A 27,245-nucleotide genomic window follows, 5' to 3' on the forward strand; every position below is an offset into this window, starting at 1 on the left:
GGCTCATGGATATATGAATAAAAAAAAATTGAGAAAAATTCAGGGTCGCCTATTTTTCCGGAAAACTCAGGTGTAAATTTTTTGTTTTCCCTTGACACTACTTACTTTGAAAAATCATAACTCAAGAACGAAGCATCGTAGAAACAAAGTTTTTAAATGAAAATTTAAGCAAATTTTCTCAAAAATCCAAAAAAAATATGAACTGGAAAAAGTTTTCCACAAAATTTTCCACCGTTGGGAAAATTCGTAAAGAAAAGCAGGAAAAACTATGCCCGAACTCGTGGAAAATTTTCAAAAAAATATTTTCGAGAAGGTAATTTTATAAGCTTTAATCACTGAAATTTTTGGAATGCACTTTTTTTTCGTTTTTGAATTATGGCCAATTTTGTGAAAAATGTCCAGATGTGCCATATAAGACTTTTCTTTGAAAAATCATAACTCAAGAACGAAACATTGTAGAAACAAAGTTTTTATATGAAAATTTAAGCAAATTTTCTCAGAAATCCAAAAAAAAATATGAACTGGAAAAAATTTTCTACAAAATTTTCCACCGTTGGGGAAATTTATAAAGAAAATCTGGAAAATCTATGCCCCAAATCGCGGAAATTTTTTAATAAAATATTTTTAAGAAAGAAACTTTATAAACTTCAATTCTGGTAACTTTTAGGATGTACTTTTCTTTAGTTCCTGATCTATGGTCAATTTTGTAAAAAAATGCAAAGATTTGCCATACATGCCTTTTCGTTTAAAAATCATGACTCAAGACTCATCATGACTTGTCGAACCGGATTCAAATTATCTAAAAAATATGAAATTTTTGAAATGGAATCAGTTTCCCAGTTCATTTATTCCAAAAGACGAACGAAGCATTTTTGCGAGTGAATTCTCAGATGCACATGAAAACCAAGAAAATACAGCATGCTTTGTTCTTAATACTACAAAGAAACGAAAATCTTCTGGTGGTAGCAACCAAAGGCAATCTTCCCGGTTGAAAAAATAGATAGTTTTAAGATAAAATATATGTTATGTACTGAATAATTGAATAAATAAAATTAAAGAAAAATATAAAAAGAATCTTATTTGTTCCATAGAAAACAAAGAATCCTTTGGAATGGAAAAGAAACAGTTTTTTCAGCTTTGCTTAACGGTGTAATGTTTCATAAAAAATATAATCCAATCCGACTTATACTTCATTAAAACCAATCCCATATCATTTCTTTCAGATCTTTTTGAAAATTTGCAATTGCTTTGAAAAAAAACCTTGTTTTTCTGATGCTTCGATTGAAATATGGGTTTTCAAAGAAAAGGCTAATATGGTCATTTTTCACAAAATTGACCATAACTCAGGAACAAAAAAAATACATCCTAAAAGTTACTAGAATTGTAGTTTATAAAGTTTCCTTCTCAAAAATATTTTAATAAAAATTTTCCGCGAGTTCGGGCATAGATTTTCCAGCTTTTCTTTATGAATTTCCCTAACGGTGGAAAATTTTGTGGAAAACTTTTTCCAGTTCATATTTTTTTTTGATTTCTGAGAAAATTTACTTAAATTTTCATATAAAAACACTTTGTTTCTACAATGTTTCGTTCTTGAGTTATGATTTTTCAAAGAAAAGTCTTATATGGCACATCTGGACATTTTTCACAAAATTGGCCATAACTCAAAAACGAGAAAAAAGTGCATTCCTTAAATTTCAGTGATTAAAGCTTATAAAATTACCTTCTCGAAAATATTTTTTTGAAAATTTTCCACGAGTTCGGGCATAGTTTTTCCGGCTTTTCTTTACGAATTTTCCCAACGGTGGAAAATTTTGTGGAAAACTTTTTCCAGTTCATATTTTTTTTTTGATTTTTGAGAAAATTTGCTTAAATTTTCATATAAAAACTTTGTTTCTACAATGTTTCGTTCTTGAGTTATGATTTTTCAAAGAAAAGTCTTATATGGCACATCTGGACATTTTTCACAAAATTGGCCATAACTCAAAAACGAAAAAAAGTGCATTCCAAAAATTTCAGTGATTAAAGCTTATGAAATTACCTACTCGAAAATATTTTTTTGAAAATTTTCCACGAGTTCGGGATAGTTTTTCCGGATTTTCTTTAGAAATTTTCCCAAGGGTGGAAAATTTTGTGGAAAACTTTTTCCAGTTCATATTTTTTTTTGATTTTTGAGAAAATTTGCTTAAATTTTCATATAAAAACTTTGTTTCTACAATGTTTCGTTCTTGAGTTATGATTTTTCAAAGTAAGTAGTGTCAAGGGAAAACAAAAAATTTCCACCTGAGTTTTCCGGAAAAATAGGCGACCCTGAATTTTTCTCATTTTTTTTTTATTCATATATCAATGAGCCCTGCCTGTGGAAAAAGTTTCATGAAAATCTGAGACCCTTCGGCCCAATTTGTACGATAATAAAAAAATCCCCTGCTGAGATGCGTGGTTGACAACTCACGCATTTAAAATTTCAAACGTGAGTTATTAGGATTTGAGTTTACCAGGGGGTTGGGGTCAATAATGGTCATATATGCGAGACGTAATTAATGGACATTTCATCATAAGCCAAGACTTCTGAACATCAGTTTTGTATAGGCGCAATCCACAAATTACGTAACGCCGAAAAAGACGGGGGGCTAGGCGAAAGCGTTGAGATTCACAGAATTGAGAATTGAGTAATATTCACACAAAATGATGCTTTTGTGTACCACAAGAAAATATGTGTATTTTTAACACATGCTGAAAAATTTAATAAACAGTAGAGTAACTAGCTAATTTTTAGCATGGGTTAAAATTACACTAATTTTTTGTTGGTCCACAAGAGCGGTTCCACGCAAAATCGTCCATAAAATGCTGAAATCTGACATGTACCATTCCGATTTGGATGAAACTGCGCAGATGTATTAAGTATATGAGACGAAAATTATCTCATATAATTGGGAATCGTTTAGAATCGAGAGTTACTTCTGATAAGGGCGTATGTATTTTTGGCACCACCATTTAAAAAAAAGTACCTCGGAAACCGTTTGTTATAGAGAAATAGTGTCTGAGGAGGGATGGTAGACAATCAAATAGGCTTTGTAAAAAAAATATACACCGAAAAAAAAATACTTTTATTTTCATGAAAAAATCGAAATTAAACTTTAAAACACAAATTGCAAAAAATAGGTATCTTCGTTTTTTTTTCAAATTTTTTCTGTAAGATTTCAATGTAAAACCAGATGTTTTAAGCACAGTTTCAACATGGTGCAATCTAAAATAAAACAGTTTTTCTAAGAGCAACTTTTGGTGCATTTCTGAAATTTCAATTTCTGGCCGTAGAAAAGACGTTTTGATGCTGTAATATGATTCTTCATCCAAAAACAATTCAAAATGCTAATAACAATGATCCTCCTAAAACTAGCCGTTTTCTAGATATTTAGGATTCAATTATATTAATATCATAAAACTTAAGAAAATACGCCCGTTTCATAAGTTACTCCAGATGCTCCACCAACAATGTTACGTTTATCTCTTTCCACATTAATATCCCATGTTTTAAGAGCAGTTTCAACATGGTGCAATTTAAAATAAACATTTTTTTCTAAGGGCAACTTTTGGTGTATTTCTGAAAATTCAATTTCTGGTTATAGAAAAGGCGTTTTGATGCTGCAATATGATTTTTTATCCAAAAACAATTCAAAATTCTAATATCAATGATCTTCCTATAAGTTACCGCTTCAAGATATTTGGGATTGAATTATATTAATATCATAATACTTAAGAAAATACGGCCCTGGGCAAAGGCACAACCTTGTGATCAGCTTGATTGCTGTCAGGTCTCGGGGCTTAAATGTATCTTTACTCTGAAGAGAAAGATGCACACTAGTAGTGCCAATGGTGATAATAATCAAAAGTGTTTTCTAATGAACACTATTGATTAACATCGCCTTGAACTGATACTTTACGTGGTCTATGATGAAGCGGCCCTTGTTTGTTTTTTTCTATACGTATTTTATTTATACTTCCAGACACTCATCCGGAGCATTATTTTATTTGTTTTAATGTGCATCAAAACCTCCTAACATTGAAGAAATCGCGCTGAACAGGAACACGCATGGACGTACAAGGATACAGCAGAATCTTATTAAATCCGTTTTTTATACTAATAATATCACTATTTACTAATTTACTAATTATACCACTCTCTTCTCGTCAGCTAGCGTCATCTCAGGATTAAGTTTTTCATTATAGCATTGAATATATTATAAAAACTGATAAAGTGATCAAATTGAAGCATGGAACATATGCGTTATGAAAGAAGTTTTGTGCTGCTCAAACGAATGCCATCAGACTAAAAAACTTGTGACTAATCGCTATCTCTATGTATAGGTACCCGTAACCGCAAATAGGAATAGTAACTCATGAGAAAAAAAAAACTAGGATATAAGTGAGTAGGAAATAATCACTAACACCCCCAACACTGAAAAGGTAAGCACATATACTATTCCATTAATGTCATTCTAAAATAAATCTGATTAAGGAGTGTTATCTTAGACGCGTACTCGGAGGTAGTTCTAGTGAAAACAGGTAGCCCAGTGTAAGTGATTAGTATAATCTGCACTTGTGATTGCTGTACGATGCGCTTCATTGTTGCAGAACATTGTTCTCATTATTATTGCGGCCTTCAGCCCCTCGACGAGATCACCTTAAGAAGATATATGAACAATCTCGTTGCTGGTTTTGGAAATAGTGATAATGTAATAATATAGTGAGATGATGTTATTGTGTCGAATAAGTTTGTGTGGTTAATGATAGTAAGCTACAAAGATGGAGATTATTCGAGTGATGATAGTTGGTGATATTGTGAATATTAGTGATCAAGATATTAGCAACAAGTACCTCACTTTTATTTAATTGAAGATAATGATATTGAGTGTTGATATGATTTATTTATTACAGTGATTATTTTTTAATGAGAAGTTTTATACTTTGAACTTGATAAAGCAGTAGTATTGTGTTGTGGCTGGGTTAAAGATGTGATGTTAATAACAAATTTGGTACAGAAAATGGTGACGCTGTTAGTAGAAATTCAGTTGATAATAAAGATAGTGATATCAATACCAGTGAATAGTTATCTAATAGCTATCAAGTGAAGTGATAGTGTGAAAAGAACGTTTCCCACCTTCTACCGTAACCTTCTGAGACAGATCGCAACAGTGTCTTCTTGGAAGCCATCTTTCCGTGCACGTCTGGTGAACTGCTTCAGAAGGATTGCGTCCTCTTTTCTATCTAAAGTCTAGTTTAGAGCTATTCACTGTACGGCTAGCAACATACAAAAAAAAATCATAAAATTTAAGAAAATACGCCCGTTTCTTACATTATTCCAGATGCTCCATCAACAATGTTACGTTAATCTCTTCCCACATTAATATCCCATCTACTTTTTCTTTGACATTTAGACGGTTGGATGAACTGTTCGAAAGATACAGGATGATTGTTGGAATATTGTTGAGAATCAATATAGGTATTACCACAGACAAACAGACGTAACACTGGATAAATTTCCATCGCCCACGAATTTAACGATCAGTTTAAAATACAACAGTTGTCAAGTTCACAACCAGAGGCGCGCGCGTCGCTTTCCTTCGTGTTTGACATTTCACACTACCGCCACGATCATTTTGGAAGGATTGGTGGCGGTCAATAATATTGTTACATATTGTTATTGTTACTTCTCAACAATTCGTTTATTTGTGTAAGTGTCAAATATAAAGTTGATGGGATATTATTGCGCATTTCATTCACCACTGGACTCCGCAGTTAGTTTTTATAAGTGAGGGAAGGAAAATAAAAGTGCGATTCTGCATCCAATCTTGTTGATGTCTTCAGCGCACTCATTCATTATAAATCGTAGAATAAGTGCGCTGAAGACACCAACAAGATTTGATGCAGGATCGCACTTTTATTTACATTTTCGCACTTATGAAAACTGACTGCGCAGTCCAGTGGTGAACGAAATACCCAATAATGTGGGAAGAGATTAACGTAACATTGTTGATGGAGCATCTGGAATAATGCAAGAAACGGGCGTATTTTCTTAAGTTTTATGATATTAATATAATTCAATCCCAAATATCTTGAAGCGGTTACTTATAGGAAGATCATTGATATTAGAATTTTGAATTGTTTTTGGATAAAAAATCATATTGCAGCATCAAAACGCCTTTTCTATAACCAGAAATTGAATTTTCAGAAATACACCAAAAGTTGCCCTTAGAAAAACTTTTTTATTTTAAATTGCACCATGTTGAAACTGCCTTAAAACATGGGATATTAATGTGGAAAGAGATAAACGTAACATTGTTGGTGGAGCATCTGGAGTAACTTATGAAACGGGCGTATTTTCTTAAGTTTTATGATATTAATATAATTGAATCCTAAATATCTTGAAAACGGCTAGTTTTAGGAAGATCATTGTTATTAGCATTGTTACGGTTCACACTAGCGAAACATAGCAATTAGATTGCTTTCAATTTGAATTTGAATTAACCATGAATTAGAATCCATCTCCGTGGATGTAAATCTGCATAAAACGCATTTGCATATGCCTTTGTTAGCGGTTTTCTGCGTTTCTATCGATCTGCACGTCAGATCCTCTTTCGATTGTTCGGTGTTCGATTAGACGATCAGTAAGAGTTCAGAATTGCCACCAACAGCGTGCGAATAAAGTGTACCGAAAAGTTTAGAATAAATTTGCCTATTTCCTTAATAAATGAGTTGTGTCGTTAGTTGAGTAAACGCGTCGTGTTTTGGAGTGATTTTTTCCCGAAAAATAAGCCCGTGATTCGACCCCCTGATACAACATTTTTGGTGCCGTGACCAGGATCACGGGTGTTGGATTTTCCCTGGAATCACCACGACGTTCGGACCCAAGCTAACCCCACTTTCACCCTTCGGAAGAATTGCTCCAGATAGCAGTACCTGCTCAAAAAGTACAAGGCCTGTTGAAGACAGGCTCCATGTGAGTATCTGTCCATTCATCTATTGTGCTTTGAGAGGTACTTCCTGGGTCTTCTTTTGGCCAATTTAGGATTTACACGTGTTGCTGCTGTTGGTGTTGGGCACGCAGTTGCTGTTGCTGCCTGTGCATACCCTGGTATACCTAACCGCTACCGCTTATCTGTTCATCATCCCTATCGTGTTCGACGAGACCCGTCATCCACGCACTCGGAAGGTTTTCAGTGCCGATTGGATTCAGTGCATCCCATCTTTGCATTCCAACCCATCCCATCTTTATCGGTGGTTACAACTAGTTCCAGTCTTACCATTAAATACAAGGCCTGTCATTGGACGGGCACAGGTGAGTGTCAGTCCAAATACTTACCGTCATCCAAAAGGTGCTTCCTGTGTCTCCTGTCCATTCACAGCCTCCGGTGACGTCATCATCACTTCCTCGGCATCATGGCGGAGAAGAAAATGAAGTCGAAGGAGCTGAAGCGGAAAAACACCATGGATTCCATTCAACGAATAGAGGACTTCCTGGTAAACTTCGATGCAGAGCGAGACAAACATGAGATAACGATTCGTCTGAGCAGGCTCGATAAATTGATGGAGGCATTCGAATCAATTCAAGGTGAATACGAGGCATTTGATGATTCTCCAGCATTTGTGGCGGCAAACGCGAAGGTAAGGGCTAAGGTGGAAGAACAATTTTTCCGGGTAAAAGGCGGTCTCATGTCGAAGGATATCCCCCCTCCCAACCCAGCGCAACCTCTCAACCAGCAAGTGGCACCCGCCATTGCTCATGTAACCGGTGTGAAGCTCCCAACCATTGAACTCCCACGATTCGATGGCGATTTGAACGATTGGTTGACATTCCGCGATTCGTTCTCTTCGTTAATCCACTCATCGCCAGAAATTCCTTGCGTCCAAAAGTTCCAATATTTGCGATCGGCTTTACGTGGTGATGCATTAAAGTTGATCGAATCCCTCACAATTACGGCGAATAATTATGCTCTCGCTTGGGAGGCTCTTCTTGATCGCTACTCCAATTCCTATCTACTGAAGAAAAAGCACTTGCAGTCGTTGATGGTCCATACGAAGGTATCCGGAAAATCCCCAGTCGCACTTCGGAACGTGGTAGAAGATTTCCAGCGGCATGTGAAGATTTTGAATCAACTTGGTGAGCCGACGGCACAGTGGTGTAGTCTCCTTGTTCAGCTTTTGTGCGCGCGGATCGACGATCATACTCTGAAAGAATGGGAAGAATTTGTTTCTGGTAATGAAGATCCAACTTACGAAAACCTAATACATTTCCTGACGCGGAAGATTCGTACCTTGGAATCCTTACACATTTCGGCTGAGCAACCCTACACGTCCCAAGGAAAGCACTATCCCCCTGTCAGGCAATCGAAACAGCAATCCACCTCTTCGCCGAAAATCAACTCATTCTCTGCAGTGGAACATACACAGCCCAGCTGCCTTGCGTGCAGCGATTGTCATCCTTTGGTCAAATGCCCGGTGTTTGAAAAAATGCAGTTGAAGGACCGCTTGAACTTGGTGAATACCAAACGTATCTGTAGCAACTGCTTCAGAAGCAATCATTTCGCACGGAATTGTTCCTCCAATTTTTCTTGCCGGCATTGTCAGAAGCGGCATCACACCCTATTGCATCCAGGGTTCGATTCTCTAGGAACGAATACGGGAAATTCAAGCTCCAATCAGGTCAATCGGCCGGTTGTCTCTCCTCCAAAACAAAGTGCTGCGAACGGTGAGGTAATTTCGAATTCATCTGGTGGAGCAAACGTAATATCCTCCAATTCGGTGGTAGAACCCCGCGGCGTCAACGTGTTCCTCTCTACCATCGTCGTCAAGGTTCTGGACGGTTATGGGAACGAACATCTAGCACGAGCCTTATTAGACAGTGGATCGCAATGTAGTCTCATGAGTGACCGACTTTGCCAGCAGCTTCGATTGGTTCGGCATAGGATTGAGCAACCTATTCTCGGTGTTGGTGAGTCCCAAATTCGAGCAGTTTGTTCGGTTAATACCGAAGCTAAATCGAGATTCGGAGATTTCTCTATTCCGCTCAATTGCTTGGTACTCAAGAAATTGACTTCCGATCTCCCCGCTGTTACGATCCCAATAACGAACTGGAATATCCCCAACCAAATTGATCTCGCCGATCCAGAGTTCAATGTGCCTAGAAAAGTGGATCTCATTATCGGTGCGGAACACTTTTATGCAATCCTACAAGGTGGTCGGTTTCCATTAGGCCCTCAAGCACCAACGCTTGTAGAAAGCAAATTTGGATGGTTCGTTTCGGGAAAGGCTTCCTATGAGGCAATGCCCCACACCTTAGTATGCTGTATGTCCACTCTTGATTCACTTAATCAGAACATAGAGAAATTTTGGAAGTTGGAAGAACTGGATAGAGCCCTCCCTTCACCAACCGAGCAATATTGTGAGGAGTATTATAGGAAAACGGTATCGAGAAATCCCGACGGCCGGTACATTGTAAGATATCCCAAAAGGACAATTTCAAAGATATGGTAGGCGAAACTTTGGTCAACTCCAAGCGGCGATTAGAAGGTTTAGAACGGAGGTTGGATAGTAATCCCATCCTGAAAGAGAGATATCATGCATTTATCGCTGAATTTATTGAACTGGGACACATGCGAAAGGTACCCCCAACTGAACCTGAACCACACACGGTTTGCTACATTCCTCATCATGCGGTTCAGAAGGAATCCAGTTCGACTACCAAGGTGCGGAGCGTGTTTGACGCCTCCGCTAAAACTAGCTCAGGATTTTCATTAAATGAAGCACTACTTGTCGGCCCTGTCATCCAAGATGAACTGTTGGACATCGTTATTCGTCTCCGAAGGCATAAGGTTGTACTATTGGCGGACATCGAGAAAATGTACCGCCAAGTTGAAATCCATCCTGACGATCGTCCCCTGCAGCGTGTGTTGTGGCGCTTCAACAAGAGCGATCCAATTACTAAATATGAAATGACCAGAGTGACCTATGGATTAGCCCCATCGTCGTTTCTCGCAACACGAACGCTACTTCAACTTGCCGAAGACGAAGGTGATTCGTTTCCTCTCGCAGCATCAGCACTCAAGCAAGACTTCTATATGGATGATTTTATTCGAAGCGTAGCGACTATTTCACAAGCCATCCAACTGCGCAAGGAGATGGATGAATTGCTGAGACGTGGAGGGTTTCCCCTTAGGAAGTGGTGCTCAAATTTCTCCGAAGTTTTGGAAGGTGTACCATCTGAAAATTTAGCCAATCCATCCAGCCAAACTTTCGCCCCGGACGAAGCGATAAAAGCTTTGGGAATTTCTTGGGAGCCTGCATCCGACCAATTTCGCTTCAACGTTGGCCCTTTTTCGGTAGATGCTCCAATCACCAAAAGTAAAATTTTGTCCGTCATTGCTCAACTATATGATCCCTTGGGTCTGATCGCACCTGTTATAGTTCGTGCCAAAATTCTGATGCAACTCCTGTGGACTATTTCGATCGACTGGAATGAAGAAGTGCCTGTGGAGATACGAACCATTTGGGAGAATTATGTGAAGGATTTGACCCTGCTGTCCGACTTCCGAATCAGTAGATTGGCCTTTGATGTGGGAGAGGTGCAGTTTCATTGCTTCGCGGATGCCTCCGAATCAGCCTACGGAACCTGTGTCTATGCTCGGACGCTGAAACCCAACGGCGAAGTGAAGGTGGTGTTACTCGCATCAAAATCACGCGTAGCACCTTTGAAGAAGCGCAGCATTCCCAGACTGGAACTGTGTGCAGCTCAACTGGGTGCTCAATTATCATCAAGGGTTGTAGCTGCACTGAAAATGAAAACCACTCCCGTCTTCTATTGGACCGACTCAACGGTAGTGCTACACTGGCTCCGCTCACCACCACAGACTTGGAAAACTTTCGTTTCAAACCGAGTAGCAGACATTCACACCCTGACGAACAGTTCTAGATGGTTTCATGTACCTGGAGTGAGCAACCCTGCCGATCTTGTTTCCCGTGGGATGCCCGTCCCGCAATTCCTAGGCAGCAGAGAATGGATCCATGGCCCAGATTGGTTGGGAGAGGGGGAGGAAAACTGGCCGAAGCTAAACCTTTCGCAAACAAAACTTGTTGATGTAGAGTACGAACGGAAAACTACAACTTTGTTCGCTCGCAGTCCACCACCAATCAACCCTTTATTTGCCCGTTCGTCATCATTTGATCGCTTGTTACGAACCACTGCGTATTGTTTGCGATTCTGCCACTATACAAGGAAGGGACCAAAACAACCAACGATTGCGCTGACTCCTATTGAGATTGAAACTGCCAGAGATCGTTTGGTTAAAATTGTACAGACCGAATGTTTTAAACCAGAACTCACCCTGCTAAGAAAAGGAAAACCTGTTGCCAATAATTCAAGCCTAAAATTGCTCAACCCATTTCTGGACTCTGCGGGTATAATCCGAGTCGGTGGCCGGCTAAAACTATCGACAGAATCGTACACAACAAAACATCAAATTCTTCTACCTGGTTTTCACAAATTTACCAGATTGTTGTTGATGTCATACCACTGTAAATTGATCCACGGGGGAATATCACTTACGCTTGGCGTAGTGCGCAACGAATATTGGCCCACTAATGGAAGGAGAGCAGTGCGTAGTGTAATCCGAACATGCTATCGCTGTACGCGTGCAAACCCTCGCCCTTGCAACAGCCCGTTGGTCAGCTTCCCCTTGCCCGAGTTACGCCAAGTCGCCCCTTCGCATCCACAGGAATCGACTATTGTGGACCAGTATTTGTAAAACCCGCCTACCGCAAGTCCGCCCCCACCAAAGCCTATATTGCCCTCTTTGTGTGTTTCAGCACTAAAGCTGTACACATTGAGCTGGTCGGTGATCTATCGACAGCTTCATTCCTCTCAGCTCTCCAACGTTTCATAGCTAGACGAGGAAAGCCCGAACATGTATACTCAGACAATGCCACTAATTTTGTCGGGGCAAAAAATGAGTTACATGCCCTCTACCGAATGCTCTCAAGTACCGACGAAGTAAATCGTATCTCGTCCGCTCTCGCTACTGATGGAATACAGTGGCACATGATCCCACCTCGTGCCCCCAACTTCGGCGGCCTTTGGGAAGCCGGGGTACTTACTTACTTATTTGGCTTTACATCAATTATCTTGATAAAGCCTCGCCAACAATATTTCGCCAATTCCCTCGGTTCATGGCCGCTTCTCTCCATCCTCGACTGTGACCCACGCTCTCCAGGTCCTGGTGTACCTGGTCAATCCACCTAGCTCGCTGCGCCCCACGCCTTCTTGTTCCGACCGGATTCGTGGCGAACACCATCTTTACAGGGTTGTTGTCCGGCATTCTTGCAACATGCCCTGCCCAGCGTATCCTTCCAGCTTTAGCTACATTCACGATACTGGGTTCGCCGTAGAGTTGAGCGAGCTCGTGGTTCATCCTTCGCCGCCACACGCCGTTCTCCTGCACGCCGCCGAAGATCGTCCTTAGCACTCGGCGTTCGAAAACCCCAAGAGCTTGCAAGTCCTCCTCGAGCATAGTCCACGCCTCATGCCCATAGAGGACTACCGGTCTTATGAGCGTTTTGTACATCGTGCATTTGGTGCGGGGGTGAATCTTTCTTGACCGCAGTTTCTTCTGGAGCCCATAGTAGGCACGACTTCCGCTGATGATGCGCCTTCGTATTTCCCGACTAACATTGTTGTCAGCCGTCAACAAGGATCCGAGGTAGACGAACTCGTCCACCACCTCGAAGGTATCCCCGTCTATCGTAACACTGCTTCCTAGGCGGGTCCTGTCGCGCTCAGTTCCGCCAACCAGCATGTACTTTGTTTTCGACGCATTCACCATTAGCCCGACTCTTGTTGCTTCGCGTTTCAGGCGGGTGAACAAATCTGCCACCGTTTCAAATTTTCTCCCAATAATATCCATGTCGTCCGCGAAGCAAACAAATTGTCCGGATCTCGTGAAAATCGTGCCTCGACTGTTAAGTCCGGCTCTCCGCATGACACCTTCAAGCGCAATATTGAACAGCCGGGGTGAAGGTCGCAAAAAAGCATCTACTTCGTCAGTTGGGTAGCTCACCGTTGCTGTACGAGGACCTAGTAACGATCCTAGTGATAATTGAAGGTGCAATGAATTCGAGGCCATTAGCCCCGCTTTCAGAAGATCCAAACGACTTTCAAGCCATTACGCCAAGCCATTTTTTGATCGGCTCATCCTTGCAAGCTCTACCTTATCCGGATATGAAGGACGTTCCAGTGAACCGGCTTAGAAACCGGTACGATGTTATCCAGCAGAAGCAGCAACTGTTCTGGTACCACTGGCGGACAGAGTACTTCAAGGAGCTTCAACGCTTATCTGCCAGTAACCCACAACGTGTCGTACTGAAAATTGGTCAAGTGATGATCCTGCAAGACAGCTGCCTACCGCCCGTACGCTGGCCTCTCGTTCGTGTAGTGGAACTGCATCCCGGACAAGATGGTGTTACGCGCGTGGTAACAATTCGCACTCCAACCGGAGCGACTATGAAACGAGCGGTGACGAAGCTGTGTCCGCTGCCCATGATGGACGAGGAAGAGATGATCTACACAGATGAAGCAACTGACCACTCCAGTCCAGGTATCGTCGTAGAAGACTCTTCAAAGCAGCAGTGAGTAAATCAATTATGTTGAAGATTATGTATTTCGCTAGATAGATAGATTAGTTTTTTGTAGTGAAATGAGACATTTCAGGTGGCCGGCCTATGTTACGGTTCACACTAGCGAAACATAGCAATTAGATTGCTTTCAATTTGAATTTGAATTAACCATGAATTAGAATCCATCTCCGTGGATGTAAATCTGCATAAAACGCATTTGCATATGCCTTTGTTAGCGGTTTTCTGCGTTTCTATCGATCTGCACGTCAGATCCTCTTTCGATTGTTCGGTGTTCGATTAGACGATCAGTAAGAGTTCAGAATTGCCACCAACAGCGTGCGAATAAAGTGTACCGAAAAGTTTAGAATAAATTTGCCTATTTCCTTAATAAATGAGTTGTGTCGTTAGTTGAGTAAACGCGTCGTGTTTTGGAGTGATTTTTTCCCGAAAAATAAGCCCGTGATTCGACCCCCTGATACAACAAGCATTTTGAATTGTTTTTGGGTGAAGAATCATATTACAGAATCAAAACGTCTCTTCTACGGCCAGAAATTGATATTTCAGAAAAAACTTTCTTATTTTAGATTGCACCATATTGAAACTGTGCTTTAAACATCTGGTTTTACATTGAAATTTTACAGAAAAAATTTGAAAAAAATCGAAGATACCTATTTTTTGCTATTTGTGTTTTAAGGTTTAATTTCGATTTTTTCATGAAAATAAAAGTTTTTTTTTTTCAGTGTATATTTTTTTTACAAAGCCTATTTGATTGTCTACCATCCCTCCTCAGACACTTTTCTCTATAACAAACGGTTTCCGAGGTTCTTTTTTTTAAAGGTAGGGATGTTATCTAAAGCAGCGACACGAATTCAGACTAAAATAGCTAAATTTTCACATATTTTTATCGCTAGCAAAAAACGATGCAAATGTTCATTTTACCTGCACTATGTGGGTAAAATGAACAGCTGTTGGTGATAAAATGAACATTATGCAAAAAACGTGAGCAAAACAAATATTTTTGAAAATTTTCATTGCATATCCGAAAATATACCCATTAAGGATTGTAATCAATTCAAAAATAAATTTAAAAATACCAGAATTGACATCATACCATAACGATATTCACCTCACTGAAAAACCTCGAAACCTCCGAGCGAAAAGTTACGTCAGTTCTAACTTTCAAACGTGATTTTCTAAATTCTTAGTTTTCGTTGATATTTTCACTTCAATTAGCCTCCGTATAAACCCGAACACACCGATTTATACTCTAAATCGTCCGTGCATGATAAAAATTCATTGAAATTTGATTTTTCTCGGTGAAAGGCACGGTGTTCATTTTACCACCCCTGTTCATATTACCACCACTTCCCCTACAAACTAACAAGCTCGTTGTATTCTGCCTCAGATTTTATTGATTTTACTCAAGTTCTTATAACAGAGTATACTCTGTCAGCTAAAAGGGATGATCTTAGGGTGTTAGACCGTTTTTTTAGTTTGTGTTTATCATATAAGTTTGACCCACTCAAATGGTTGGGTGAAACTTGTATGATAAAGACAAGACAAGACAGACGAAAGTTGAAAAGTTGTCTCAGTCGGGAGTTGAAAAGTTGTCGAAAATGTCGCCTGTGAATAATGCGCAGCCTCTTGGACTAGTGCGCATGAACAATGCAATACAACGCGAGGGAGACTACCCGACTTAACCCTTTTCCTTCTTAAGGCTAAAAAATGGACTTACTTGTAGTTCAGAAAGATCGTTGTTTAGACCTGTGATGATATGTAACGCTGTTTTTGTAGATTCCATCAAATTATCTCTTATGGTTTCGATCTCTTGAATTTTTTGCTGCTCAATTTCTGATATTTCCACCTGTGCCAAAACTGTATGATAAAGATAGAAATGATTAATATTGTAATTGTAAAAATAGATAATTTGCGATATTTTTCAATCAGCGGGATGACATATCAATTTCCTAACATATCATCATTTCATCATTTGCGGATTCAATGTGAGGCGTGAAGGTTATTCATAACTATCGCTGTCAATCATCTCAGCAGAATTCTGGACATCGTAGGTATGTACCCTTCCGAAAACGTGATCAACGTTTCGATAGTTAACTTTCCGTTCTATCTATCAATACAAAACCTTTGTCAAATATTTCCAAAACTGTTTCATCTATGCAATTCTCAAGCGTCGAGGTTTTCACGAATCGCTATTTTTTGGAATTGCAAAATCGGCATAAGCCGAATACGTTGGTTAGAACATATAGTGAATTTTTTCAGATTAATTTCATAAGCGTTTTGATAGTAGTTTACGCAACAAGTTGAAGAATAGTGATTTTTACAGCACGAGCCGTACATTTATCCACCAAGGCTTGCCGAGTTGGAAAATGCTGTGAAAATCGAGTTCTGCAACGAGTTGCTTACAACATTTTTGTAATTTCGAAGAAGACCACTTGAGGTTATCAAAAATCATATTAGAATGCGTTCATAATCATTTTGCAATTTCTAAAAATTGTTGTGTAATAATTCATAACGTAACTCAAACCAGTTACGTAATGAAAAGTCGTTACGTAATAGTCGTAATAGTAGTTTACGCAACAAGGTGCAGAATGAACTCGTCGTAATTCGACTCGTGTTGTAAAAATCGAGTTCTGCATCAAGTTGCGTACAACATTTTTTTGCAATTTCATGAATGATTACTTGAGGAATAATTTGAAAAATATTTTTCATCAATCTGCACATGGCCGTCCATAGCCATGTTTGAAAAATTCTGATCATAGTAGGTTGTACTGAGCAATTGTCACAATTTTTCAAACCATCGTCTGGATAGCATCATTTTCGAAACAATGAGCGATTCCGAATCGGCAGCAGAAGTGGCCCTGACTGGTATCTACACTGATAGGCAAAATAAAGTGCCCACCTTACCAGTTTTCGAATTTCTCTCATTGATTTGGTTCAAATTAAAGTTAACACACCTAAATCTTTTGTGATATTTTATTTTTGATGTTCTTTCAAAGTTGCACTTACGAAATTTTGATAAAAAAAGAATTTTACTCAAAGAAAAAGAAAATCAATTTGTATTGAAAAAAAAAGTAGTGACAAAAAAAAGTGCCCACTTCCTTCTTGGCCCCAGAAAAGATGATTTAAGAAAAATAAAAAGCAATTTAATAGTTAATGTGTCCTCCTTTGGCCTTAAGGACTTGGTGGAGGCGCTTCGGCATGCTTTTCACCAGGTTTTGTAGGTGTTGTGGATCTAGTTCTTCCCAGGCGCGCTCCAAGGCTTCAAAATAATTATTTTTGTTGGTAACACCAGTTTTTTCAGCCCTGGCATCGAGAATCGTCCACAAATTCTCGATGGTGTTCAGGTTTGGGCTTTGTGGAGGCCATCCCAGCGGTTTAATCCGACAAGACCGGAAGAAAGACTTGGTTTTCTTTCCAGTATGCTTCGGGTCGTTGTTCTAGAGAAATATGAATTTCTCTTCAAGGCCCGTCTGGATCAGCGAAACCTCCAGATTTTCCCGCAAGATGTTAATGTAGGAATCTGCCGTCATTATTCCGTCGATTTTCACGAGGCTTCCTACTCCACCCCATGAAAAACACCCCCAGACCATCACATTTCCTCCTCCATGCTTCACCGTTCCTTGGATGTGGCGCTCTGCACCACACACGAGCCCGCTGCTTTCGGTTAGACAGCTCGAGCTTCAGGAGCGCCACATCCAAGGAACGGTGACGTATGAAGGTGTGATGTGATGAAATGTGATGGTCTGGGGGTGTTTTTCATGGAGTGGAGTAGGAAGCCTCGTGAAAATCGACGGAATAATGACGGCAGATTCCTACATTAACATCTTGCGGGAAAATCTGGAGGTTTCGCTGATCCAGACGGGCCTTGAAGAGAAATTCATATTTCTCTAGAACAACGACCCGAAGCATACTGGAAAGAAAACCAAGTCTTTCTTCCGGTCTTGTCGGATTAAACCGCTGGAATGGCCTCCACAAAGCCCAAACCTGAACACCATCGAGAATTTGTGGACGATTCTCGATGCCAGGGCTGAAAAAACTGGTGTTACCAACAAAAATAATTATTTTGAAGCCTTGGAGCGCGCCTGGGAAGAACTAGATCCACAACACCTACAAAACCTGGTGAAAAGCATGCCGAAGCGCCTCCACCAAGTCCTTAAGGCCAAAGGAGGACACATTAACTATTAAATTGCTTTTTATTTTTCTTAAATCATCTTTTCTGGGGCCAAGATGGAAGTGGGCACTTTTTTTTGTCACTACTTTTTTTTCAATACAAATTGATTTTCTTTTTCTTTGAGTAAAATTCTTTTTTTTATCAAAATTTCGTAAGTGCAACTTTGAAAGAACATCAAAAATAAAATATCACAAAAGATTTAGGTGTGTTAACTTTAATTTGAACCAAATCAATGAGAGAAATTCGAAAACTGGTAAGGTGGGCACTTTATTTTGCCTATCAGTGTAACCGGAGAAATCTAATCTAGAATTTCTGAAGTTATCGTCATCAGCAGATTACACAGGACACTGGTTTCGTTGATCACTCGCGTCTCTACTGGCAGATTCTGTTGTAGATATTTATGTTCTGAAGAGGCATAGAAGATATGTATTTAGTTTCAATTTAATTTCGATTTATTCAGTTAGAAAAGAATAACTTTTTGAACTCTCCATTTTGTTCTAATAATGATAATTACGCAAATCTAAAGAACAACAATTCATACACCTCTCCGTTTTCTCTAAGAATGACATATAAATCACATGTGCTACATTACGTAACTGAAAAGCGTTGCGTAATGAACCATTACGCAATTAATATTCTATTCTACTGGTCTTGCTCTTCTAGACTTAGAAAAAGCATTCGACAGTGTTTGGCATGAAGGTTTGATCGTAAAATTAAAAAAACTTTAATTTTCCAACATACATTGTTAGAATAATTCAAAGTTATCTGTCAAATCGTACACTTCAGGTTAATTATCAGAACTCCAGATCTGAAAGACTTTCTGTAAGAGCTGGTGTTCCTCAAGGCAGCATTTTGGGACCAATATTATACAATATTTTCACATCTGACTTACCTGAGTTACCTTGTTTGCGGATGACACAGGCCTCTCCGCTAAAGGACGAAGTCTGCGTGTCATCTGTAGTTGATTGCAAAAAAGTTTGGATATTTTTTCTTCATACTTGCAAAAATGGAAGATTTCTCCTAATGCTTCCAAAACTCAACTAATAATATTCCCACATAAACCAAAAACTCTTTATTTGAAAACTTCAAGTAGACATGTTGTCACGATGAAGTTAGTATCTAGGGCTCATGCTAGATAAGAATTTACCTTTCAAAAATTACATTGAGGGCATTCAAGCCAAATGTAATAAATATGTAAAATGTCTATATCCCCTTATTAATAGAAAATCAAAACTTTGTCTTAAGAACAAGCTTTTGATATTCAAACAAATTTTCAGGCCAGCCATGTTGTATGCTGTACCAATATGGACTAGCTGTTGTAATACCAGGAAAAAAGTTCTGCAGAGAATTCAAAATAAAATTTTGAAAATGATTCTGAGGCTTCCTCCCTGGTATAGTACCAATGAGTTACATAGAATATCCAAAATTGAAACATTGGAACAAATGTCAAATAAAATCATTGATAATTTCAGGCAAAAATCGTTGCAATCTTCTATTGCCACGATTAATGCGTTATATGTTTAGGTTAAGTTAGGTTAAGTAAATAAAAACGTGATTTTTTTTTCTCTTATAAGCAGGTGAAATCAACTCACCTATAAAAAATCTGAACTGCTACGGCAAATGAAATGTAATATGTTGTTAACGAAATGTTAATAAAATCTTAAATTTGTTTTACCAAATTAGGATGATAGTGTTTTCTAATAACACAGATATAATTTTCTAATTTTTTCTAATAACCTAGATATAAGAAATGAATTTAATGTTTGAAATGAAAAAAAGAGAACCAAACGCTTTGCAGTAGGATAATTGACTCATACGACAATGCGAGAAAGTAGGCCATTCCTTGACGTGATGAAAAACAGCCTATTACGATGTGAAATTGCAAAAAAAAAAAAATAGTTTCAGGACCCGTAGAAAAATTCGCCATTTATGTATTCAACAACTCAATATCCCTTTCGGGACGGACCATATTTGAGTGATTATTTCAAAATTTACCTTATAAACTCATCATCTCGTAGAACAAAACTTTCTTTATTTTTTCTATTCTATCAATCTATGAACTTTTTAGGGTCAAATTCAGACCAGCACAATTGTGCTGGTCCGTCCCCAAGGCGGTCGATGTTCGAAAAAAAATTTTTTTTTTATTTATTTTAAAAAATTGTTCTAGTCACGCCTTTTTAAAAAAAATTGGACCCGTATTTTTTTATTTCGTCATTAGGGTGCTCTTTCGTGGAATAGGGTGACCCAAAAATTCAGAAATAATTTGTTTTTTTTTTTATGTACTTTAATTACGTATGATTTTTTTTTATAAATGGATCGAAAACAATGTACGAGATATAAAAATACTCCATATTATCTCTAAGATTCAAAGCATAAGGTGACGATGACGTTTATCGCTATAATTCAAGAACTAGTCTACGTCATAGAAAAATGGGTAAACATACATATGTGAAAACTAATTGTCTCAACCAAACTATCTAGGTTTTGCTATGTTTGTTTATATCCTCAAAAATTATACAAGATTTTTTCTCAAAAATAATTTATGGAATAAAAATCAAAATTGAAAATAATAATAAACCTTCGAATTGTTTAGTGGAATACTTATAAATACAGTCGACTCTCCACATCTCGATGTTCTACATCTCGATATCTCTCCCTATGTCGATGATTTTTTCGGTCCCTTCAGTCTGCATACATTTTCACTCTCCATATCTCGATATCCTCCTTATCTCGATATCTCTCTATCTCGATGTGATTTTCGTTCCCAACTTTCTCTCCGTGTGTCGATATGCCCATTTTCAAAGGTTACTAGACTAGATTTTAGAGATTCGAAACAATTTGCGAAGACGAAATGACATCTGTTTGTTTTTAATTTTCCTGGTAACGGAGTGATTTTCAATCTAGTATTCGTTAAAAATTTGTTCTATGTCTCGATCTCTCCCTATCTCGATGGTCCCTTCGATATCGAGATGTGGAGCGGCGACTGTAAATGAAAACCGAATATAGTACTGTACCATTCAATTCCACTAGAGTTTGTATATATTGACAGATACGCGTAATTTGACCTCCACTATAAGGCCGTTATCAGAGTCATGTACTAGACTGAAAGAAAAAGCTAACAAATAACAGGGAATTCAAAAACCCCTTTAAATACGCCTTGTCAAAATCAGTTCATTAACCATATTTAAGCATGAATTTGCTTTTTGAAATTGTTACATATATTCCAGCTATTTGAAAAATTACATGAAACAATCACATTTTTTTTTTATGTATTAAATTATTTGGAAATTGTCAGATTTGAAAATAAAGAAAGTGACAATGCTTCTAATAAGACAATCCATAAGACAGCTGCGATCGGCAGGCTTTTTGGTTTTCCATGAGTTTTTAAAGTTTCGCAATCGGTGTGACCGTTAGATTACAAAGGAAAATGTAAAGCTCTGAGGGACGATTCAAATATGACGGCCATTGTTTTTCGGGATTTCTAGACCCCCCCCTCCCTCATCTGTCACTCTTTTTCCAACACCTAATATATGCGCTGTCATACTTTCATTGAACCCCTTCCTCTAAATGATGAACGTAATTTTTTAATGACCTCTGACCATACTCGTAAGTTTTGTTTTCCCTTTCGTTTCGGTTGCATGGGCACTTTTAGCTGTCAACCTTACCATGGAAAGTTTCCTGGAAAGCATTAGGGGTCATGCACAAATTACGTCACGCTCCGAGAGGGGGGTCAAGCCTAGCGTGACAAGCCTTACAAAAATCTCGGAGGACGCATACAAAAAACGTGACAAAGGGGTGGGGAGGGGGTCAAAGAAGTTGAAATTTGGCGTGACATAATTTGTGTACCATCCCTTATGTACGATTAAGACCTTTGAAGAGAGCATCACACGAATCAACGGACTAGCATGCAACGCCAAATGGCACAGTGGTAATACTTCTTCTTCTTTCTGGCATTACGTCCCCACTGGGACAGAGCCTGCTTCTCAGCTTAGTGTTCTAATGAGCACTTCCACAGTTATTAACCGAGAGCTTACTGTGTCAATAACCATTTTTGCATGCGTATATCGTGTGGCAGGTACGAAAATACTCTATGCCCTGGGAAGTCGAGAAAATTTCCAACCCGAAAAGATTCTCGACCGGTGGGATTCGAACCCACGACCCTCAGCTTGGTCTTGCTGAATAGCTGCGCGTTTACCGCTACGGCTATCTGGGTGGTAATACGTTCCTGACAAAAAAAAAACGAGCAGAAGTTGAAATTGAGTCCAGCTAGTTACTTTGCAACACTATACGCACGGCAATGAAGTTTAGATTTTAATTTATGATTTTATTTTAATTTATTTATTTCAATTTATTTCTTAAGGTAAAAAAACAAAACAATATTTTTTTTTATATGACATCTAATCCAATTTCTCTCGCCGTTCCCTTACGGTACCTATCCATCTAGTATTCATTGCTTTCTTCTCCATGCTCCCTCTTACTTCGAGCAAAAATATGACCGATATGCCGATAAACAAATTCTAAGTAAAATTATCACGGTCGATAACTTTGTATGTATAATAACAAAACGGCAAAAAGAAAAACGCAGTTCATAAATAAACGATCATGTGTGTGGCTTATCGGGGAGAAATACACATGATATGGACAAACCATCCATGATTGTGTAATGATTCCCCAATAATATAAGCCATCGATCGATAGAACCTGCTTGATCGCCAAACAGTATTAGGGCGCTTGAAACCTCCTTCCTTTTGGCTGTCTTGGTAGTGTCATTCTCAAAACACACCCAAGCCGTTCCCATAGGGGACGTTAGCCACAAGGAAGTGACGTTTCAAGTAATACTGTTTAATATGGTATGCCCTCTTCAACATCTAATCCAATTTCTCTCGCCGTTCCCTTACGGTACCTATCCATCTAGTATTCATTGCTTTCGTCTCCATGCTCCCTCTTACTTCGAGCAAAAATATGACCGATATGCCGATAAACAAATTCTAAGAGTACAAATGTGGAGGCAATATACGTACATGCGCCATAAGGCTGCGTGCAAGATGTGCGTATATCGCCTCCACATTTGTACTCTTATATCCCATCATATACGATGGTGTGTTTACTGGGACGGTACATAATTTTTATGATTTGTATGTAATCACTCATTCATGTTCCAATACAATATTGTGCACTATTGTGGACATTAGAACCAGATTCAACCACTTAACTTGATCAAAATACTGAAAATGAAAATTGGTAGTCCACAACGAACATCGACCGGGTAAGTGCAGGCACCAGCACAATTGTGCTGGTCCTACTTTGTCCCTCCAGAAATCTTTGCTGTGTGAATCAATTCACATTTGGTTTTCATCATTTCAAAGAATGACTTTTTCACTCTCGATTCGTATTTGTGCATACCTAGAAAAAACGAATAGTTGAAAAGTTGCGACAGATAAAACTTTTTCAATTCTTACGGTGTTTGTTTACATTTTGTTTACCCTGAGCTGGTGTTTTCTAAACACGATGTAAACAAAAGTTTTTGAGCTTAATTACAAGTATCAACGATAATTCAATAATCGAAATCAAAAAAGTTTGGTAAAACAATGATTTATTGGCTAAAAGAATCATTCAATGTCATGGGTGCCGAACAGCACAACTGTGCTGGTTCGTCCCGAAAGGGATATGACCCTAAATGCGCGACCCGAAACCTAAAGACGAAATATAATCAAAATGCCAGATCTGTTGACGATCAATTTACTCGGTCTAGTTAAAGATATAGGTATTTTTAAATAAGCATTTTAGCAAAAATATCGCTTTTCATTTTCAGACACAGCATAATACTTACGTAATGAGTCGCAGCGTTTGGTCAGATCCTCTATTGTTTCGTATGCATCTGAATTTTCAATGGTCTCGGTGAGTACGGCCTATAAGTAAACAATTGAATTATTATTCATCCCATGATGAAAAGAAGGGAACTTTTTTGTTCAATTACTGTAAAATAGATATATACTCTAGTCAGTATACCATGGGCAAATTGATAACTATTTAACATCTTTTGATGTATTTGTTATGTATTGCTGTGTGCGTTTGAAATGCAAATATCAAATGCGGGGCACCAAACGCGAAGAGATTTTCCACAAGGAATGCGGTGCCAAAGATGTATTTTTCTTGCTAGGTCGGCGATGATTTTTATAATCGTTGCTAGGTGTCCTTTGATTGTTTTGTGTTAAGGTATCGTGGGGCAAGTGGGTAATGAAAATCGTATAGTTGAGATTCTTCAAATTCTAAAGACTTTAAATTGAAATAAATGAGGTCTCTGGTCATTTGGCAAAACACCGTTTGGTATAAAGAATAACTCTCATATGAATATTGTTGTCACTTACACTCCTTTGCTTCTAAACCCCTAAACTGGCTTTTTATGTCAAATAACCTAGACCCTTATACGGTGTATAATTTTGGTTATGTCAAATGGCAATTCGTTAAATGGACCACTTCCTTTATAAATAAAACCAGTGTTTCCTAAAGAAGTTACTTCAGATATTTTTCTTCCCTGAAGGATTATTCATGCAGTCTCATGAAAATTGTTGATAAATTCTTGAAAAGTTATGAAGGTTTCGCATCCGAAAATACTACAGATGTTTTTCCTGCAATAACTCCGATTATTTTTACATAAATTTCGCAGTTTCTTTGGCTATAAATACTACTTAAAAAAGTCCTAAACAAAAGTCTTGAAGGAAATTCTAGGATGAAAATACATAGAGTAATACTTGGCGAAACGCCACGAGGAAAGAAATTCTTAGGCATAATTTCTGTGAGATGTTTGGTACAATTGTCTGATATTTGGTAATTTTTGCTTCTTTTCCAGTCTCTATTTGGCCTCTTTTTTTCAAACATTTTTTTAGACAAATAGTCGCTCTATGAGCCATGTATTATACTGACGGCAATCAACCGAACGGTTCTATCGATCGATGACTGATATTGGGTGACACGCAGTCAGAGAATTTGTCTCTTTCATGTGTGCTCTTCCCGCCAGTCACCACATGATCCAGTTAGAACTGCATTTTTCTTATTAGCCAAAATTTCATATATAGGAGAAGGTTTCGACCGTGATTGTTTTAAATTATTTTTTGTTTTATGGCTGTATCGGTCATGCGACTCAAACTTAAAGGGAGTCTATAGAAGCAAATGATGGAAACGAATAGGTGCATAGGCGTCGCAAGGGAGCGACTGACATACTGCGATAAAAGAAAAATGCTTTTCTTGAGCATTTCTTGTAAGAAATTTCCCACGCATCGAGATAGGCGATTACTTTTCTGTTGAAGTGCATACTTCCCATAAGTATGAAATTTCAAAACCACATTTAGTTGTAAGTTTAGCATATGGTATCCGATTTGCACAAAACTATTTTTTTTATGTTAACAACAAATATTTGAATCGTTTTTTAAGCAAAATCTCAGAAATAAATTAATAGCTATTTTTTTCAAATAATTGGTTAAACGTTAAATTAGTTGAAGATAAATACTATCAGAAGTTCAAGATAATATCTTCGGATATTACAAGCATTTAAAATAAAATAATGGTCCTCTTTAGTAAATTTCAGCTTTTTATGCGGGTGCTACCGTAAAACGGGGTTACTTTGATAGTTTTTTGGAAGAAAATCTATATTTTTGCATCCTGAGTTCGCTTTGATCTTTCGACCTTGACGCTTGCTCCTACGGGGGCGAACGACGAGGGCAGGATCAAACATGTCGCGCGTCGGTCTAGTAAGTGAAAAAGTGGCGTGATCGGTTAGAGTAAGTGAGAAGTGCCGCGATCGGTAAGTTCTGTTTGATCCTTCGACCTTGTCACTTGCTCCTGCGTCAATAAAGCCCGAACAGTCGTCAGTTTTTTTCCTTTTCGGGTCGCGCGCCTATTTTTTTTGAGTGCTTTTATATAGCCGAGCAAACGAGTGAAGCTGAGAGTGGATTGTGGCTGCTCAGTCAAGGATAACGGATCAATTGGTGAGCTCGTTTCATGCTACTATTTCTAATCTATAAAATATGTATGACTGCACATTTAATCATTACAATGGTGAGACGTAAATATGAATTTTCAACAAACTTTGAATGATTCGTCACTGTGAGTGTCGACACAAACTCTGATTCATGAATTATTTATGTTTAACATTTTTTTATTTTCGGAACACCCCTTTTTACCTTTATTTTTATAATTAAAAAAAAACTTTGAATGGTTCGACACTACAAGTGTAGACTTGCGAAAGGTTCACTTCATTCAACAAACTTTGGATGGTTCGCCACTGTAAGTGTCGGCATAAGAATAAGAGTGTTCTATGATGTTCTAACCAATCGAGTTTTTTGTTTCTTTTCAAATAAGTAAAATATAATAACACATGCTTTCGTAGGAATGTTACATTTAAGTATTTGTTCAACAAACTTTGAATGGTTTGTCACCTCAAATATCGGCATAATTTTCCTCTACATAGAAATTGTTCATATCAAATGAAAATATTATATTTACATATAAGCATGTATATATCTCACAAATCATTATTTATCATGGTCTAATCGCTTATCAAAGTGAATCCTGTGACCCAACGATCCTTCCCATTAACAAACATCCCTCCCAGTAACCTTTGTGGAGATGCAGAGGCAAACACGGTCTCCAAATAGCAAAGGTTACACACTAACATTCCTTCCCCCAATCCCACCTGCCTGCAAGGACGTGGCCGGCGCCGTTATTGACCCTGTATAAATAGAGGCACTGAATTATGCACAATGAAGAAGATTATGGCCAATCCCAGCCGAACTTCTAGTTGATTCTTTGTGCATTTTCACTGACTTCGGTCAATCACGGAATAGCAACCATTGATATGTGTAGTCAGTCTAAGCTAAGCTAAGCTAAGAAAATCTATATTTTTGCATCCTGCTTACAAGATTTTCATTTTATATTTTCAAAACAAGTACAGGTATCTTAGTTTTCGATTGCAGTTGAAAGATTGCATAACGAATCATTTTGAATGGACGGATAACTGTTCATATAATCGAAAGTCTATTTTCAGTTTTAGGGTAACTTTGATAATGGCTATGTAAACACACGCAAATCGACAACCAAACTACTGTTTGGCATTACCGCAGTTGGAACTAGTTTGGAGAATGTTGATTGAGAACATTGATTAGATTTTGTTCTTAAAATAACAGAACTCATAGAAATATTATTCTACAAAAGTGTTTTAGTTCAAACATGCATGACAAACACTACTATAAGTCTGTCTCAATTGCTATAAAATAATATAAGGCGGCATCCATTTATTACGTAACGCTAAAATTGGAAATTTTTGACCACCTCCCCCCCCTCCGTAACGCTTTTTGTATGAAAAATTTTAAATTTTTGTATGAGCCGTAACGTTTGAGCC

General features: G+C 38.3%; 1 protein-coding gene across 1 annotated transcript in view; it reads right to left on the minus strand.

Annotated features, from left to right (window-relative positions):
• Positions 1-27,245, minus strand: part of LOC5578295 — a 43,804-nt gene that overhangs the window by 1,195 nt on the left and 15,364 nt on the right. The window contains exons 5-6 of the mRNA XM_001656825.2: positions 23,679-23,757; positions 15,395-15,534 (exon numbers count right to left, since the gene is read on the minus strand). Of these exons, the coding sequence (XP_001656875.1) occupies positions 15,395-15,534; positions 23,679-23,757 (219 nt within the window). The remainder of the gene's footprint in view (positions 1-15,394; positions 15,535-23,678; positions 23,758-27,245) is intronic.

Source organism: Aedes aegypti, chromosome 3 (genome assembly GCF_002204515.2).
Source record: "Aedes aegypti strain LVP_AGWG chromosome 3, AaegL5.0 Primary Assembly, whole genome shotgun sequence".
Lineage (NCBI taxonomy): Eukaryota > Metazoa > Arthropoda > Insecta > Diptera > Culicidae > Aedes > Aedes aegypti.